The sequence below is a fragment of the Pseudorasbora parva genome, chromosome 11, assembly GCF_024679245.1.
Source record: "Pseudorasbora parva isolate DD20220531a chromosome 11, ASM2467924v1, whole genome shotgun sequence".
Taxonomy (NCBI): Eukaryota; Metazoa; Chordata; class Actinopteri; order Cypriniformes; family Gobionidae; genus Pseudorasbora; species Pseudorasbora parva.
Window position 1 is genome coordinate 9,573,302 of NC_090182.1, and position 19,900 is coordinate 9,593,201.

Here is a 19,900-nt window from a genome sequence, read left to right on the forward strand (position 1 = left end):
AAGCGATCGCGGTGATATTCGCCTTCAGTCCAGGTAATCAGGTTATAGGGCACACACCCCTGGCATGCAATATTTTTTTCCCCAGGATGGTAGGGGAAGGTACCGCCTTTTTCGTCTATAATTGGCTAGAAGGGCTCTCCTCCGATTGGTTATACATCTAATTCATGGCAGGCTGTCAGCTACACTGTAAAAAATTATTTTGAAAAAAAGTTACCTGGTTGCCTTAAAATTTTGAGTTCACTGAAATTAAAATTTTGAGTTACAGTTTTTCTCAATTGCTTAAACACTATTTCTGAAACCTTGCTCCATTTTCTGAAACCATTAAACACAAAACCTCCTCTTCAAGCACTATTCACAAAACCTCTGACTTCTCTTGCAAAATGAAACTTTCGCCTCAAAACAGTTTTACCTGTGTTCAAAATCAAACACTGCTCTCAAATCATAAACAAAGTGATCAAAATGATAAACACTATCAAGCAATCAGTAAACAATACAGCAAAAAATAGAAAACATATTGTTCAAAACAGTTCTCAGGCAGAAGTAAATTTTTAATCTTAAAACAAATTTCATATTTTTCTGTCATTGTCCTGTGATGAATGAAAACATGTTTCATCATAGTAGCTCAAAATTGATCAGAAATTATTGCTATTCTGCATTGCTTTGCAATTTTTTGTTCTTCCTCTTGCTTGTAGCCCTATTTTTACCAACTCATTCTCATGAAATGCATATACATCACAAATTGTATTTATTGTGCGATTTATACGGCACAATTATTTTTTATGTGCATATGATTTGCATTGTCACCCCATTGGGTAGGTTGAGTTGTTTGGAGTACGTGCACATAACACAATATAAAGGACATATCATATGCACACGAAAACTGTGTAACATATGCTCATAAAAACTCATTTTGGCACATAAATCACACGATAAATACAATTTGTGCTATAGATATGCATTTTCATTAGATTAGGCTGATTTTTACAGTACTGTACTCTGCATCTTACAAGCTCGTTCTTTGTTGATATGAAACTGCAACCAGTCAAAATCTATTGAGCAGTCAGTAGCATACTGTAAACAAATGGAAAGCAACATGTTCAGGACAATAAGATTTGTTAATTGTACAGTATACAGCCTACAATGCACTGTACTTATATTGGTTGTGTCTCATCATTTGAAACAGGTTAAATCCGTTTTGAGTGGTTGTGTTCTATCAATGACATTGTGTTCTCCATTTGTATTTGATTGTTGCCACTTGTGTTAACCCGTATGGATGACATGTGCATTAGAGTGCAGAATGTGTCTTGACAATGAGAATGTGTTTAGAGTTTTGCTGAAAAGTCTAAGTGAGATCTGCAAATTGTGTTTTATGATGTGAAATGGTTTAAGGTATTGACAACAGACTGCACAATTAGCTAAATGAGCTCAGGCAACTGATAAATTTGTTCAGCCGATGGGTTTTAGTGTTTTAGCAATTGAGAAAAACTGTAATACAAGTATATAATATTTGATCAAAGAGAGACACTTTCTTGGTTATTAGCGTCATCTGCAGAAGGAAACAAGGGTTACAGCTGGACTCATTTAATAAAATGAATTGTGTTATTTGATATTTAGTTTTTTCATATAGCTTATATTGCACATTTTCAAATTTAGCCGTCAGTTAAATTTCAAATATTTTGATTTTCAAATAACTCTATATAGGCTAACAAAACTTAATCTTAAAAGTTTCAATGGACTCAATACAATTCTTAGAGAATATAATATTATAATGACAAAGATCTGGTAAAGATACATGAATGAGGTTAAACGTTAAACTTTTTTTTAAAACCCAAAATTGCAAATGCAAGCAGAAATTTAAATTCACGGCTGTAAAACACCAGACACCTTAGAACTGAGGAACCAATCAAGAGGAACCGTTTTGACTTCAAGCTTTTTCAATTCAAGTGTATTTTATAGCGCTTTTCACCATACATGTTGTTTCAAAGCAGCTTTACAGAAAATGTTTGATTTAATGTTACAATTTAGGAAATATTCTGTTATCAGCCAGAGATGAGTGTCACAGTAATATCTGGCAGTAATACACAGCTATAATATAGTACATGTGAGTTAACTTCATGTTCTCAGTTGAGCAGACACAGCGTACATGTTAGGCAGAAATGACATGTGCTCTTAGTATAACAATATAAGGACTATATTAAAATATAGGATAATATCTAAAAGTTTTGCGTGTCAATCCAAAGTTGCCGTCATCTGACATCTTCACAATTGTTTGAGTCGCTTGAAAACATTGTGGAAGCAAAAGGAGGAGATTTCTCATAGATGTGCTGAGATCTGCTGCTGGTCTCATGGATCTTCTGCTGTGTGTTCATGTCCTTCTCTAAATCTCCTCATTCTCAGTTTTTGATCTTCCTGTTTCCTTCCTAAACAAATCACAATATCATCCTCACACTCTTAATATCTACAAATAAAATCCATAATGATGATCATAAATGTCTCTGACCTGATGCATGTCTCATGTAGATGTGAAAACCTCCTAACAGACCAAACAGAACCATCATCTGAAAACACCAGACCAGCACAAACACCACAGGCTCTGAAAACACTGAAGACAACAGTTAAAGAAAACCAAACCAATCCATCATGTTTCCTGTAGCGTGCTGTTTTAAACTCTGTTGATCAGTGTAGAGGTCAAACTAGAGGTCACAGCTGCAGCTGTTGATCCTGTAATAAAACATCACTGAAACCAAAAACACATCTACACAAGTTCGGGCTGAAATAAACTTTTTAGAATTAACTGTGTCCAATGAAGGGAACGTCTCTGGTTATGTATATAACCCTTGTTCCCTGAGAGGGAACGAGCACTGCGTCGGAACGACGAATTTGGGGATGCTCCCTATAAGCATCAACGCATCTGAAGTATGAATGAAACTAGTCCAATCCTGATTGGTACTATGTCATGACGTAGATGTAACGGCATACACGGAAGCTATAAAGGGGAGCCCGGTGAATTGTAGCATCAATTATCGCGATGAAGCAAACGCTCTCAGGCGATACGCGGTGTGGCGACGGGACGCAGTGCTCATTCCCTCTCAGGGAACAATGGTTATATACATAACTCGAGACGTTCCCTATATAGAGGGAATTTTGCACTGAGTCGGAACGACGATTTTGGGGAACGAGTACCCACTAGGCCACACCAAGGATACGCCTGCCCTATTGTAAAGCTGGAGACCAGGCACAATTAGGACTGGAGCATCCTGCCGCCAAGTGTCGCAGGGAGGTGCAAGCTGTAGAATCTTATAAAGGTGTGCTTTAAGTAGCCCAACCTGCCGCTTCGCAAATGTCCTGCGTAGGAACTCCGGAGAGAAGGGCCACCGAGGAGGCCATGCCCCTGGTGGAATGGGCCCTCAAGGCTATAGGTGAAGGCAGATTGCGCACCTGATATGCCAAGGCTATAGTCTGCACAATCCAATTACTAATAGTAGGGGTTGATGCAGGCAACCCTTTCTTGGGTGAGCTAAAAACACACTAACAGCTGATCTGATTTCCTCCACTGAGCTGACCTTTCCAAATAAACCCTCAGGGCCCGAACCGGGCACAAGAGGAACAGTCTCCCTTCTTCCGCCGTCACGTGGGGCAGGGGATGATACGCCTGAAGGACCAAGGACCTGACCACACTGGACGGGACCTTAGACACGTAGCCAGGTCTAGGGTGCAGTGCGGCTTTGACTCCTCCGCGGGCAAACTCCTGGCAGGTTGGCGTAATGGCCAAGCCTTGAAGATCCCCCACTCTCGTAAGAGAGGTAATAGCTAGGAGGAATGCTACTTTAAGCGTCAGATTCTTAGGTTCCGCCGATTCCAGTGGTTCGAAGGGGCCCTCAGCCAGACCCTCAAGCACTACTGCCAGATCCCATGTTGGTACTCTGGTACAGACTACAGGTCTCATCCTCCGCACCCCACGGAGGAAATGTACAACCAAATGGTGCCTACCCATAGGCCCATTACTTAACGGAGCGTGGAAAGCTCCAATAGCTGAAACATACACCTTAATTGTGGAAGGGGTGAAACGATTTTGGAGGAACTCCAGCACCGAAGCCACTGGGCAGTTAACTGGGTCCACCTCACGTTCTCTACATCAAGTAGCGAAAACATTCCACTTGAGGCTGTACAGTCTTCTTGTAGACAGGGCCCTAGAACTAAGTAGGGTCTCTATAATGTCTGCTGGTAGCCCATCTTGTCGGTACCTGGCCCCCTCAGGGGCCAGACCCAAAGGTTCCATATTTCGGGGCGGGGGTGAAATATTGTGCCCCCTGTCTGTGATAGGAGGTCCCTCCTCAGAGATCTAAAATCAGAACCAGAGAGAATCAACATCGGATTCTCCACCCAGGGGGAAGAAGCCGCTTTGCAGGCTTCCACACGAGGTGGGAGAACCTCTGAACTGTCAGAGGAAGATTGAGAAAGTGCCTCGGCAGTCTCAATCTCCACCGACAAATCCAGTTGTGAGCCCCATGATTTGCGACGCCGGGCCGCCTCGGCGACCGCGGGCCCAGAACCACGGGGCTCACGTGGTTGGCCGGCCTTATCAAAGACCGCCAACCGCAAGCGCAGCACCCTCCCGAAATGAAGTGGGGACACGGGTGCACACACCTCTTGAACTCGGTCGCCATTATTTTTCTTTATATATATATATATATATATATAGATACTGTTGTTTGTCCCTCATATATATATATATATATGATGTTTCTTAAAAAACTAAGTTCGGGAGAAGCACGTGCAAATGATCTACCTAATCATGATGTCATTCCAACCAGCTGTCAACAATCAGTAATCATCATGTCTACCAATCAGCTCAAGTAGAGGATCACATAAATAGCCAGTCAACTCACCAATGTTCCTTGACAAAGTTTGCAGCATTCTGGCAGGTCACTTTTTCTACCCACGCTGTCAACATGGCTCCACACGCTGCTTGAAGCTATGCTACAATGCTAAAAAACTTTCCTTACAAATTCCTAAGCTACCTAAAGCCCCTTTTGGCCGATTTTCATCAGCATTCTTTCAAACCAATGGCTCCTCAACATCACGGTAAAAGAATTCCTGTTTTTTCCAAAGTGTAATGTGGTCTTTGCCACAATTCAATCAATGAGGAGTCAATTGTTTGAGCAGCGCTCAGACACTGTAAAGAGTGCACACTGCACAGACTTGCAGCAGGACAGCTACAACAGCTCCTGTCCCAAGAAATAGAAATGTATCTTAAATAACATAGTTCCGGCACGCATCAAGCTTTGTTGTGATCTTGCTGCCTCTGTGTACAACAGACAGAAACTTGTCACACACAAAGTGCATTTGCCGTGGTGATAAACAATAAATTTACTCGCTCGCAAAGCGAATGAATGTATCGTGAGGCTAAGTAACTTAAATGTTGACAATACAGCATAATGATTATTTAAGCCATCTTATATTTTGGAGACAGAAACATACATCACATCTTCCTAATTGTGATTAAACTTTTGAATGTGGCGCCGTGTTGCGTTCAGAATATTACAGTTTCAGAGCATTTACAATCAATGTATGGCGCCAAGTTCTTATGAACCAGGACTGTTTTCTTTATTGTGATTATATTGTAATGTTGTATGCTAAATTTAATAAGAGTTGGACCCAAATGGGTCTCTTTCAAAATAAGAGTCCCATTATGGTTTTACAAACATGCTTTTCCATTTTGTTCCATCTAACTTTTTCTCCACCACAGAAGCAGTGATGTTCCATCTTCTCCCATAGGAGCTCAGTTTCTCTGGCTAATTTCTCCTCTGCCATAACAGTGCTATTCTCTCTGCTCCCACAGGAGCTCAGTTTTCTGGCTAATCTTTTTCTCCTCCGCGCCACAGCAGCACTGTTATCTCTGCTCCCGCAGGAGCTCAGTTTCTCCGGCTATTTTTCTCCTGTGCCACAGCAGTGCTGTTCTTTCTGCTCCCACAGGAGCCCAGTTTCTCTGGCTAATTTCGCCAGTATCCATAACAGTGTGTTTCCTTTTGCTCCCACAGGAGCTCAGTTTCTCTGGCTAATTCCTCCAGTGTCCATAACAGTGTGCTTCCTTCTGCTCCCACAGGAGCCCGGTTTCTCTGGCTAGTTTCGCCAGTATCCATAACAGTGTGTTTCCTTTTGCTCCCACAGGAGCTCAGTTTCTCTGGCTAATTCCTCCAGTGTCCATAACAGTGTGCTTCCTTCTGCTCCCACAGGAGCTCAGTTTTTCGGGCTAATCTCTTCTCCACTGCTGTAGCAGTGCTGTTCCCTCTGCTCCCACAGGAGCTCAGTTTATCTGGCTAACCGTTTTTCCACTGCTCCCACAGGAGCTCAGTTTTTCTGGCAAACCGTTTCTCCACTGCTGCAAGCAGTGCAGTTCCCTCTGCTCCCACAGGAGCTCGGTTTCTCTGGCTAACCGTTTCTCCACTGCCAAAACAGTGTTGTTCTTTATGCTTCCGCAGGAGCTGAAGAAAATTGGTCCTACCCATTGCAATGTTTGAGAATGAAATTTATCCATCTGACGAAGATCCTCTACAGCATTCCACAGCTGCAAGGAGCACCACAACCCAACAAGACACCGTGACTGAATCTCCAGCAACACAGCGTGGCCGTCGGCCCAGCCGAGCCACATCCCGTACACCGAGACGCAACGGCTTGCCATCGCCTCCACCTTCAAGACATCCACCATCTCCAGCTTCCTCCTACTCCTCAGTACAACCTACGATTCCAGCAATAGAGAAATGGACCGTACTAGGGTTAAGACAAGTGCTAATCAGTGTCGAGGATAATTTTTCCAGAAGAATTAATAAAGCCAAATTATACAACCTGTACGTGTCACTTCAAGCAGCTTCTCCATCTCCAAAATCCACTCCACCTTCCAAAACTACAAACAGATCAAGGAAACATAAGGATCCGAACTCACGCTCTCAAAAGACCCCTTCTCCCACAGAATTGGTTCTTCCTCGAGCATCAGGCCACTGCAGCAGGCCCTCAGCTAGCCCGGGCCGCGCCCCAGTTCCAGCCACCGCTGCCATCGTCGCCGCCACCCAGCACAACTCATCTCTCTGCTCCGCCGAGCCAGAGACCGTGGGTGTTTTCCAGCATTGCACCCCAGGCTACAATACCAGTTTCCTCTGCCCCAGGCAATCCTTTAAGCGTAAGTACGCTTCCGCCAGCAGCTCAAGCTTTGTATCACAGCCTTTTCCTGTCACTTTTTCTAACCCCTTCCCTTGGCCTGCAGCCCCACCATCAAACTCTAGCGCGAGGCTGCCTCCGCTAGCGGTGCAGGCCCAGCAGCTTTTTGTCCTCCTTAGCTTTCCTCTTTCCCCTTTTTCCCATTCCTTCTTTGTCGGGGACCGACTGAAACGAGAGGTTGCCTCCGCAAGCGGTTTTCGGCCCCTGGTTTTCTATCTGCCTAACACTTTTTCCCAAACTAGTGCTCCATTCACCCTGTTTTCTGCAACACAGATGCCCTTCCCGCCGAATTCTACAGCCTTGGAACTGCCCCCTGTCGCCAGCAACATTAGAGCACAGATCCTCACAGAAATTCAGGCTGTTGGCGCCAGAGGCGGACCCATTCCCATTCCCAACCCCAGTACCAAAGTATTGAGAGCTAATATTCCCATAAACCACCCATTGAGACCCCTCATTGACGCTTCTCTCAATTCCATCCTTCAAGCTGTTTCCCCCAGAACCCTTCAATCCTACCTAACTGCATGGAAGTGTTTCAAGTCTTTTCACTCCATATACAAGCTGAATTTTCCATATTATTCTTCGCTTACCATCACTTCATTCATATCTTATCTCAACAGCACCAAGAACCTCCAAGTCAGCTCCATCAAGGGTTATCTAAGCGGAATTCAATTTTTTCACAAACTTGCGTTTAGTCTGCCCTCTCCAGAAATATCCAATTCACAAACATCCATGCTCATCAAAGGCATCCAAAAGACTCAACCCACCCACCCAGACGCCAGACAACCAATAACTCTAGATATACTTACCAAATGTATCTCCACCCTCCGCCGAGGATACCACTACACCAATACTGCCCGCACTCTGGATGCAATGTTCATATTGGCTTTCTTCGGTTTTCTCAGAAGCTCAGAAATTACCATCACATCCACCTTCAACCCAAAGCTTCATCCTACAATTTCAGACCTAGCAGTGCTAGATAACGAAACAATCTCTTACTTCATCAAACAAAGCAAGACGGACCAAATGAAAAAAGGGCATTCCATTTACATTTTCAACCTTCCATCACCAATCCAGCCGTATCAATCCCTTTTAGCCTACCTTCATTTCAGAAGTTCGCAGACTAAACTTTTCTCTGAACCACTCTTCACAGACGATGCTAACCGCCCTGTCACACGTTTCTGGTTCCAAAAACACCTCAAGTCTATACTGATTCTATCCGGCATCTCAGCAGACAACTTTTCTAGCCATTCATTCCGCATAGGTGCAGCAACCACAGCTGCTCAAAAAGGTCTCTCCCAGCACCAGATCCAAAAACTTGGTCGCTGGTCGTCAGAGGCTTTCAAGAGCTACATCCGCTCCAATCGCTCCCACATCAAAGAAGCCCAACAGACCCTCATCAGCTAAAATTGTTTCAGCTTCAGCTTTTTTCCATACACTCAATCCTACAGGACCACCACATCCGCTCCATTTCAACATCACCAAATTCACTAAGTGAATCAATAATATTCACTGCCGTAGCAGCATCTCTCCAGTTACTCCCGCAGGAACCCACCTCAAATTTCCACTGCCGCAGCAGTGTTATCTCCTTCGCTCAAACAGAAGCTCAGTATTCCCCATCGAGCTGGCTGTCACTGCCTCAGCAACGCTATCTCCTCTGCTCTAACAGAAGTTCAGGATTCTCCATCCAGCTGGCTGTCACCGCCGCAGCAGTGTTAACTCCGCTCAAACAGAAGCTCAGGATTCTCCATCCAGCTGGCTCCCACTGCCGCAGCAGTGTTAACTCCTCCGCTCCAATAGAAGCTCAGTATTCCCCATCCAGCTGGCTGTCACTGCCGCAGCAGTGTTATCTCCTCCGCTCAAACAGAAGCTCAGTTTTTCCATCCAGCCGGCTCTCACTGCCACAGCAGTGTTATCTCCTCCGCTCTAACAGAAGCTCAGTATTCCCCATCGAGCTGGCTGTCACTGCCGCAGCAACGCTATCTCCTCTGCTCTAACAGAAGTTCAGGATTCTCCATCCAGCTGGCTGTCACCGCCGCAGCAGTGTTAACTCCGCTCAAACAGAAGCTCAGGATTCTCCATCCAGCTGGCTCCCACTGCCGCAGCAGTGTTAACTCCTCCGCTCCAATAGAAGCTCAGTATTCCCCATCCAGCTGGCTGTCACTGCCGCAGCAGTGTTATCTCCTCCGCTCAAACAGAAACTCAGGATTCTCCATCCAGCTGGCTCTCACTGCCGCAGCAGTGTTACCTCCTCCCCTCTAACAGAAGCTCAGGATTCTCCATCCAGCTGGCTGTCACTGCCACAGCAGTGTTATCTCCTCCGCTCCAATAGAAGCTCCGTATTCCCCATCCAGCGGGCTCTCACTGCCGCAGCAGTGTTATCTCCTCCGCTCTAACAGAAGCTCAGGACTCTCCATCCAGCTGGCTGTCACTGCCGCAGCAGTGTTATCCCCTCCGCTCTAACAGAAGCTCCGTATTCTCCATCCAGCCAGCTGTCACTGCCGCAGCAGTGTTATCTCCTCCACTCCAATAGAATCTCAGTATTCCCCCATCCAGCTGGCTCTCACGGCCGCAGCAGTATCTCCTCCTCAGTTCTAACAGAAGCTAAGCTTTCCATCCAGCTGGTTCTCACTGCCGCAGCAACGTTATCTCCTCCGCTCTAACAAAAGCTCCGTATTCTCCATCCAGCTGGCTGTCACTGCCGCAGCAGTGTTATCTCCTCCGCTCTAACAGAAGCTCCGTATTCTCCATCCAGCCGGCTGTCACTGCCGCAGCAGTGTTATCTCCTCCGCTCCAATAGAATCTCAGGATTCCCCATCCAGCTGGCTCTCACTGCCGCAGCAGTATCTCCTCCGTTCAAACAGAAGCTAAGCTTTTCCATCCAGCTGGTTCTCACTGCCGCAGCAGTGTTATCTCATTCGCTCCAGCAGAAGCCCAGTTTCTCCAACCGACTTTTACTGCAAACAGTGTCATCTCCTCCGCTCCAACAGAAGCCAGTTCCTCCACCCAAAGCCTCCACTACCACAGCAGTGATACCGCCTCAGCTCCCGCAAGAGTTCCGTTTTTCCATTCAACTTGCTCGCACTGCCGCAGCAGTGATCTCTCCATATTTCCGCAGGAGTTGAGGTTCTACTTCCAACCCGGGGGTTTCAAAAAACAAGTTAAAACGGCTCGTCCCCACGGCTGCAGCAGTATCGACAACTCCGCTCTCGCAAAGCCCGATACTCCACCGAAACTCGTTTCAATACCACAGCAATGTCGCCATCTCCTTTCCCACAGGAGCCCAATCGTCCATACAAATGGTTCGTTTGGATAGTTGGAAAGCAAGTTGAAACGTCTCGTATCTTTGCTGCAGCAGTTACAGTCAATTCCGCTCCCGCAGGAGCTCTGATACGCCCTTCCAAAACCCGTTCCACTGTCTCAGCAGTCTCACCGTTCCCTTACAGAGAGCCTAATTCTCTGTACAACTGGGTCTTCGGATAGTTTGGGAAAGCAGATTCAAAGGGCTCATCTCCACTGCCAGCAGTATCACCAACCTCACTCCTGCAGGAGTTCTGTTCCTCCATCCAAACTAGTCCCACCACCACAGCAGTGTCATCTTCTCAACTCCTACAGGAGCCTAATTCTCTGTACAGCCAGCCCATTGGATACGTTCGAAAGCATGCTGAAACAGCTCGTCTCCACTGCCACAGCACTGCTATCTCCTCCCGCCTACAAGCAACCACCCCCAGCTGACTACCAACGAGTTTCACCCGTCTGATACCACGACCACCAAAACCTCAGAAAATAATGATCAAAGATCTCCCGATCCAGTAACTAACCCCCCTTCGATCGGCACAGCACCAGTTCATGCTCTGCAACTTTTGGGGGGCATCAACATCATTTACTGGCTGCTGTCCTATGCTAGTAGCAATTTTTTGGGGGAGTACTCTGGGTTCGGGCCAAATACCGAGCTCGGAGCCCTCTCCTCGGACAGCACGCCAAATACGCATACTATTTATTCTATCTGAATTATTTGTAAGTGTGAACTCGTGAAATGATGTTTCTTAAAAAACTAAGTTCGGGAGAAGCACGTGCAAATGATCTACCTAATCATGATGTCATTCCAACCAGCTGTCAACAATCAGTAATCATCATGTCTACCAATCAGCTCAAGTAGAGGATCACATAAATAGCCAGTCAACTCACCAATGTTCCTTGACAAAGTTTGCAGCATCCCTCCACCACCCCTTCTACCTCACACGCACCTGGTTAACTTTCCTAACCAAAGATACGGGGGGAGTACTCTGGGTTCGGGCCAAATACCGAGCTCGGAGCCCTCTCCTCGGACAGCACGCCAAATACGCATACTATTTATTCTATCTGAATTATTTGTAAGTGTGAACTCGTGAAATATATATATATATATATATATATATATATATATATATATATATATATATATATATATATATATATATATATATATATATATATATATATATATATATATATGAGGGACAAACAACAGTAAATTGACAGACAGTTTTCTGTCTATTTATATCTAACCTTTATAGCTTCCGTGTATACCTTCACATCTACATCATGACGTAGCACCAATCAGGATTGGACTAGTTTCATTCATACTTCACTTGCGTTGATGCTTAGGGAGTATCTTTAGACATCAAATTAATATTATTAGAATTAAAGACACAATTGACCCACATTTTTACAGAATTAAAGAAGAAAGACATCAGACTCTTGATCTGATCTCACTGAAACATCTGACCTTAGTTCATTTAAAGTGACGCTCACCTGCATCCAAAACACAAATGCTCAACTCTTTTCTCTTTTCTCTAAGGAAACAGTGTCTCATCCTGAATGACTAAATATGACCATATTATTACTGGATAGATTTAAATTGGTTTTGAGTGCAATGCAAAATAAATGACAATGTCAAAGTAAAACTGTAGTATGTCCAATAAAAGGAACTCATTGTTTTTTATCACTGGTGTGGCTGTGGTTTTTATAGATATGTCGAGATTCATGTTTTAAAAGCTCACCAGGACAGTTTACACTAATGTTCTTCTGTCCGCGATTGACGTGGTAGCTTGACATCACTGAATTAAACAGGCAGCACAGGTTAGTCATGTGACAATGTAGCAAATTACTGTTTTAGTAATACTTTCCCGTACTTTGAAAAAGTTGGTAATGTACAGTAAGCAAAATATTAGATTTTAATTCTGAAAATAGTTTTAGTACATGGGAAGTGCAGATGCTTTTTAAAAAATATTATTAATAATAATAATAATAATAATAATAATAATAATAATAATAATAATACCACTGATTCATTTTCATGAGAGTGAGATTTATGAAGATCATGAGATTGTAAAGAGTCTGATGAGAGAGTTACTGTACCTTCAACATTCACTTGAAGATCTGCATATGTTACTGTGCCGTCTGAGACCTGAAGTCCTACAGTGTAATTCCCTGAATCTGTGCTGATCACACGCTTTATTATCAGAGTCCCATTAATGACGGTCACTTCAGATCTGTTCTTAAAAAGATCACATTCACTCTTCCTGATCCTGTCATTCTTTACTCTACAAACTGGATCATCTGGGCTGTTGTTTACTCTCTTTCGTATCTTCAGGTCATATTCACGAGTGTCCACCATCAGCAGATTGAGTGTGTGTCCCAGAGCTGCGTAACAGGGATCTGCCTGATTAAACCTGCAGGTAAACTCCATACCTGAAGAACGAGCACGCACGCACGCACGCACGCACGCACGCACGCACGCACGCACGCACACACACACACACACACACACACACACACACACACACACAAACAGTACCAGAATCAAATTAATATATTAGCATTAAAAAGACAAAAATTACACAACATTCACAGAATCAAAGAAGAAATGAATCAGACTGATCTGATCTTAGTATTGAAACATCTGACCTCAGTTCATCTGAAGTGACATCATAAACACAAATGTTCAACTATTTTCTGTCATTTTTGTTTCTCCAGCTGAATTATTACTGATCATAACCATATTATTACTGGATAGATTTAATTTGGTTTAGAGTGTAATACAAAATAAATGACAAATTCAAAGTAAAACTGTATGTATGTCCTCAGTAAAAAAATCTAATTCCATCAAAATTCTGATTTTATTAAAATGCTCGTGCTTTCAGTCTGCATAGTTTATTTTAAAACGCTTATGTTTGTTAACATGATGTTCTGATAATGCAGAATGTCTTTTTCCGACACTTTCTGTTCATTTGCGTTAAACTGTGACATTTCTCACTTTTATTATAATGTCCTGACCATTATGACATAATAATGAAGAGATGTCATTTAATAAATCCCCACATTATACATTTTAATAATTTTAATTTATAATTAAATAAATACATTTAAAAAATACTGAAGCTTTTTAGCACAATGGACACTAATAAAAACACACACTCCCTCTCACATGTTGTATAACTCCACAGATTCCCACTGTTAAGAAGATCAGAAACACTAGATGACTGGAGACTACAGTAAATGTAATATTCGAGTGTTTTTATCTCAGAGGTTCATGTGATAGAACAGCATCATAAAGTTGACTCACATGCAGCAGTTTGCAGCAGCATCAGTCCAAAGATGAGCATCATTTCTCTAAAGCTCAGTTTCCAGTAGAGCCGATCGCAGCAGAAGAGTGTGTATGCAGCTTCAGATGGGGACGAGTGTCTGGACTTCAGTCCATCTGTGTTCTGGTTCTCATGAAGCTCCTCACAGCGAGACTCACTCCGGACTAACACATGAGGAAATATCTGACCGCTTCCCACAGAAAAGAGGAAGCTTCCTCATGTGGGGGAAGGCAGATGATGTTTGCACTAAAATAGTTTGCACTACATCTAAAAAAGACAATGAAACTAGGAGAAAGGTGTAAAAAGAAGACTTTGCAATACTTTTTTAAGTTGTTTTGCAACTACTGCAAACAAGCTTTGAAGTGCATGAAGTGTATGTGTTATATGTTTTTAAATATAATCTACACTGGTTTTGAGGCTTTCTCAAGAAACACTCGGTTTTGATGGGCATGCTGCACTGAAGACTTAGAAATAAACGCCCACGGCAAGGATTGGATAAGATTTGCATATTTAATGAGCTCCAGCTCCCTGTCAGTTCAGTTTACATGAGGGAGGGATTGATTTGAAAGCAGCAACCGGAATGATTCTCTCGATCACAGGGCTCGTAAACGTCTTTATCAAACAAACACAATGATTTATTTCTCATCCACCCACGATTGCCAGTCCCAAATGCCACCCTCATCTCCTCAGTGTCCAGCTCTGACATGTGTAATGGCTAGGACCACGAGATCTGTGTCCACAGTGCAAAGGGTGATCGTTTTAAATCCTTTTCTTGCAGAATTTGCTGCATGAGCCTCCTTGTATCTGCCTCCTCATGTATACAATAGGCAATCTGAATTGATTCATGTGCAGGCCAGTGTGTCAAAACAGAAACTGAGGACTTTCTTGCAGTCTTATGGTACACCAGTTATCAACGGTGACAAGCAGATAAACAGATATTCTTGATTCAGTGTACTGGTTGTAGGCCCATGTCATCAGGATGTGGAGACTACTGGCAGTTACAAATTCAAGGTCCTTCCTGTGTTCTGGGCCTTCACTGGCTTTATCTGCATTTGCAACCAGGGGCAAGAAGACCACATGGGATACCAGAGGACAAATCCCTCCAACTAAGGATGTCACTTTAAAAGAGCAGTGTACCAGGGAGTACACTGTTGAGGACAAGCACCTGAGGTGGCAACATTGAGGTAGGTCGGACCCAAGCATTTGGAGACCATTGCAGTGAATTCTTCCATAGCCAAGCTAGACCATTCTTGAGCTCTTCCACTGTGGTTACAAGAAAGGCTGCCGGTTGGGGCTGTGAAATTAATCATATCTTGATTTAGAATTTAGCTTCCAATGATTATGAAAAGAAATTCCAATGAAAACAGGGTAATTGAGGGATACCGATTATTGTGCTGCTGCCGCACTCCGCCCAGGGCATATACCTTTCCATCGGTGTGCTTTCATTCCTTTAAAAAACTCGGGATAGATGTTCTCTCTTGACTCGGGACTGATGTCCTCGGTGGACTCAGGATGGACGTCCTTTTAGAGTACTCCCCAATATCCCTGGCTGAGCTGAGAGTGAGGAGTCAGGGGCAAGGGCAATGGGAGAGATGAACGTCAGGACAAACGTCCTCTCTGGACAAGGAACAAACGCCCTCTTCTTGGGACGTGGATGGAAGTCCTCTCTGTACTCGGACAGGAACGAATGTCTTCTCTGGACAGGGGACTGGACGGATGAGATATTCTGCAATATCTCTTGAGAAAGGCTAACATATGCTTAACATATACTTGTGACATAAACTTTATTTGAATATGGCAACATGACACCTCATTGCACAACATTTCTATCACTGACAGAGACTCCTCCTCCATCAGTCAATCACTGTTTTAGTTAGAAATCATGATGGTATCATCCAGGGTCAACCCTGTCCTCACTCTTAGCTTCTCTCTGTTTCTTAGTAAAATGTGGTCTCAGAAGCTTTGTGAATTGGTTTTAAGAGAAAACTCTTAAAAAAAACTTTTACTGCTATTTAGGAGAACTCTTAGTATTAAGATCATTTTTTGTGTGTGAATACAGCTCCTGATAAAGAGTCTCAATTTATACTGTCATTACTAAAATGATTATACTGAGATCATTACTCAAGTCCACCACACGAGGTCTCCATCAGCACGCTTCTATCAGTCTGTTGCTATAGTAACAGGAGCTGCTCTGGTTCATGTTTTACCTGCATCTCCTGGACCCAGTTTTGTGTTCAAAACTTCTCACTGGGATACATTTGATTAAATAAATAAATAAATAAATAAATAAATAAATAAATAAATAAATAAATCTAGATTATCCCAGCAGAACGAACAAAATCATGCAATAATAGGCTATACACACATTTATATTTTTATCTTGCTTTTGATTCGTTTAACTTTTTCAGTAATAAAGTAGTAGAAGTAGACATTACCCATTAAGCCTTTCAGTACAGTACAGTAAAGTAAAAAGTAAAAAAAGAAAAAAAAGAAAAAAGATTTTGGCACCATAAAATACTCCCAAAACAGCAATCAATATCAAACAATAATAATATTACTTTCTGACAGTTGCATCCATTAATAAATGTATATTTTTCTGATTTTGTTGTGGGTCACATGAGGTGAACTTTAAAGGTAGCTACATGGTGATGGAGGACAAATTAGTTGTAATGACTTTTCGTTCTCTTGCAAATGTTTTGGGCTCCCCCAAGAAACTTTGCACTCACTCTCAAAACAAAAAAGCATAAAGGCATTGAAATATATTTTTCTCCCTTTCCCATCACCATGTCCCTTTAGCGCATCCATAGCAATTGCTAGATTAGAATTGTGAAATATAAACGTGCAATTCTGAGAAAAAAGAATCCGGCTTTGGAGTTTTGATATCTTGAAATTCAGACTTTATAATGGTTTTCTTAATTGTGAGACAAAAAGTCGCAATTATCTTTTAAAAAATTTTATGTGGTGGAAAAAAGTTTCCATAGTTGAATAGTTAATGGGCCCTATTGACTTCCATACACTGTCAGAAAAAAAGGTACATTGCTGTCACTGCGGCGGTACCCTAAGGTACAAATCCAGAAAGGTACTGATATGGACCTTTTAAGGAACTAATATGTACCAGTACCATTTTGGGGTGAGTAAGGTACAAAGATGTACCTTTTCAATTTTGTACCTTAGGGTACCGCCCCAGCACTGTACCTTTTTTTTCTGAGAGTGTAGTATTTTTGGAAGTCAATGGAGCTCATCAACTGGAATCTTAATATGTGCCATTTGAATACCAATAAACAGCCAATACCCTAGTAATATGCATGCTAATAAGCAGCTAGTTAATAATGAGAATTGAACTCTAACATTTTTATTTATTTATTTATTTACCAAAACTTCTTCTTCTTCTTGAGGTGAATGTAAGATTACATTGACATATTGTTTACAGGCTGTTTCATTTATGTATTTTCATGGTTGAAACACTTAGCATGAGATATGATACATTTCGGTAAATTGTACAGAGGTCCCCAATAGGCCCCCAACTAAGGGCTGTCTGTCCCGAGCTCTGACATCTCCTCGCAAAAAGAAGGCCAATCTACCGTCTGAATGACGAGACACATTCTAAAACGGTTAACCTGAAGAAAAAAATAACATGATTAATATAGATGTTAAAATACCAATTTCAGTATACACTAGTTATAAAAATAGTTTTCCTATTGCTGTTAATTGAATGAAGATCCTCTTGTTTCCCACAAGGTGTCACCATAAACACAATTTACTCAGTATGGGGTATAAGTGGGAAGAAAATCATTACCATGGCAACATAACAGCCCACTCATAGTGAGTAGGTCTCTCTGAATATTGCTTCAGTAAGAAATCAAATGAGAGATGCTTTCCTGGTTCTGATGGCTGAGGGCCGCCGGTTGATATTCATCATTGTCAGGCTTCTCTGCGGCTTTGTGTTTGCACCTGTCAGTTTCTCATCATCAATGCTGCGGATGAAAGTCTTATTTTATTTCATGATCTGATGCCTTTACATATGATATTTATAGAATTCGACTCATGTGAAAAGTGTTCGCAGCTGTGAGCGTGGTTATGTAAAATTGGAGTTTGGAGTGTTTATGTACGTATGCATGTATGAATTAATCACTTAGTGATTATGTATATATACGATTTTAAAATTAGGCGTTAAGCATTTTGTGTGTTTGTTGTGGATGATTGTGTGATAGAGTCTGAGATGCAATAAATGAACCTGAATTTCAGATATGCTCAGAAACTGTTCAATAAAGACATATGGTCTTTGCTGAGGTAATAAAATGAGGCATGAAACATTTCAGGACTGAATGCAGGGAAACACTCCAGCCATTATTAGTGGTGTTTTATTTATTATCCTGATATCTGAGCGATGTATTCATCATGTGTGATTTATTTCTCTTCAGATGCAAAGGTACAAAAGAAAAAGCTGGAAGCAAACGGAAAGTGATGGAACCGCAGGACAGGTTTAGTCACCATCATTAGCATGTTTCCTCTTCCTGTTGACCTCTCACACTGCCTGATGGATGTTTGCTGTAGGCCTCGGCCCTATAATAATGATGTATTACTGTGTTCAACATCACTTTGATAGCCTGTGATAATCTGTCCCTTCTATAATGGCAGTTAGTAAAGTGTGGCTCATTAAATTCGTGCTCCTCTGCCGTGCTGATCAGATCCTGAAATAAGCCCTGGACCCACGCATTCTCCTTAGTATGATTGTGCCACCCACGTCCAGCCCCGCATTCGCTCATTTCTCTGAGAAATCTGTCTGTTCTGCTGAGGTTGGTCCACTGAGAGTTTAGCATTTAAATGAACTGTATGTAAGAAATGTATTTCAATTAATCATAAAATGACCCTGATTTGTCACTAGACATTAAGAAATCGTGTTAATTTCAAATACTTATATCACTGACAACAGTAGTCCGGCCAGGATATTGTCATGTAAAAGTTTTTATTTGCAGCCCTCAACTGATGTTGATGTTGACATGTTGTGTTTTGGCCTGAAGCTCCGCCCTCCACCTATCGACCAATCACAAAGTCAGTAGTGTTATAGCATCCGGGTTGCCAGATCTGCTCTAGTTACCACAGCTGCAGATCTACAAATGATTGTGCAGCCAATCTGGCAACCTCGAGTAAGGGGGAGGGGGAGAGGGGATAGTGATTGCAGTACCAGTTTTTTGGCCACAATCTTACATACATTTCCTTTAAATATCACACAACATTTGACTCAAACATCAAACAGCAGGGTCGCTCATCTGCATGTCACATGACGGTCACTGCACACAAATTTCAGATTAAACAATGATACCGCTTCAAAGTGCACCTTTAAAATCATATACGGGATGTCTGGTGTTAAATTAGTGAATGGGCCCTGAGATTTCTTTTTGAACACTTTAATCTAGATTTTGATCTGTGTCTGAGACACTGATTTAACAGAATAATAATGAGTTTAAAACATAGACATGCTTTGACAAGTATAATTAGGTCATAAGCCCAGGCTTTGCACAGTCAATGGCCCTAAAATTAGATGGGTGAATCACTGGCTCTACACCAATTATCAAATTGTACTTCAAACTAAAAGTATGCACCTCATTGGCGATATTACACACTTTGAATTTGTATTAAAACATGCAAATATTAAGACAGACTACCATACAGTGCAATGCTGCTGTTTGGGCATGAAAAAAAAATTCTGCAAAGTTACAAAATCACTCCAAAGGAATTTATTTTCAATATCAGTGCGCACTGTTTCTGAACCTCCTTGATGGTAATCTTTGAGTTTTCTTCTGGGAACAAACACGTAACAGTATTTCTCATTTGTGTCTATTTACAACTAGTGCAAATAGCGTGTCTTGTTGGCCAGTTAGCTCTGTGCCTGCTCTTCTCCCTTTTCCTATCACATATCACATCGAAAAAAAAAATGCTCTGAAAATGGAAATAAAATGCCTACCGGAATATGTAATAATAATAAAAGCATTTATTGGGTAGGGTTAGAGGTAGTGTTGGGAGGGCGGCAGTCATTTAATAATTTTAAGGGGGGGGGGGGG

At 42.3% G+C, this 19,900-nt stretch overlaps 1 protein-coding gene across 1 annotated transcript in view; it reads right to left on the bottom strand.

Moving 5' to 3' along the window:
- LOC137092070 (uncharacterized) overlaps positions 1 to 14,544 on the bottom strand; it is a 37,676-nt gene extending 23,132 nt beyond the window's left edge. Inside the window, exons 1-3 of the mRNA XM_067456343.1 lie at positions 14,493 to 14,544; positions 13,820 to 14,002; positions 12,613 to 12,945 (exon numbers count right to left, since the gene is read on the bottom strand). Of these exons, the coding sequence (XP_067312444.1) occupies positions 12,613 to 12,945; positions 13,820 to 14,002; positions 14,493 to 14,544 (568 nt within the window). The remainder of the gene's footprint in view (positions 1 to 12,612; positions 12,946 to 13,819; positions 14,003 to 14,492) is intronic.
- Positions 14,545 to 19,900: the final 5,356 nt, after the last annotated feature.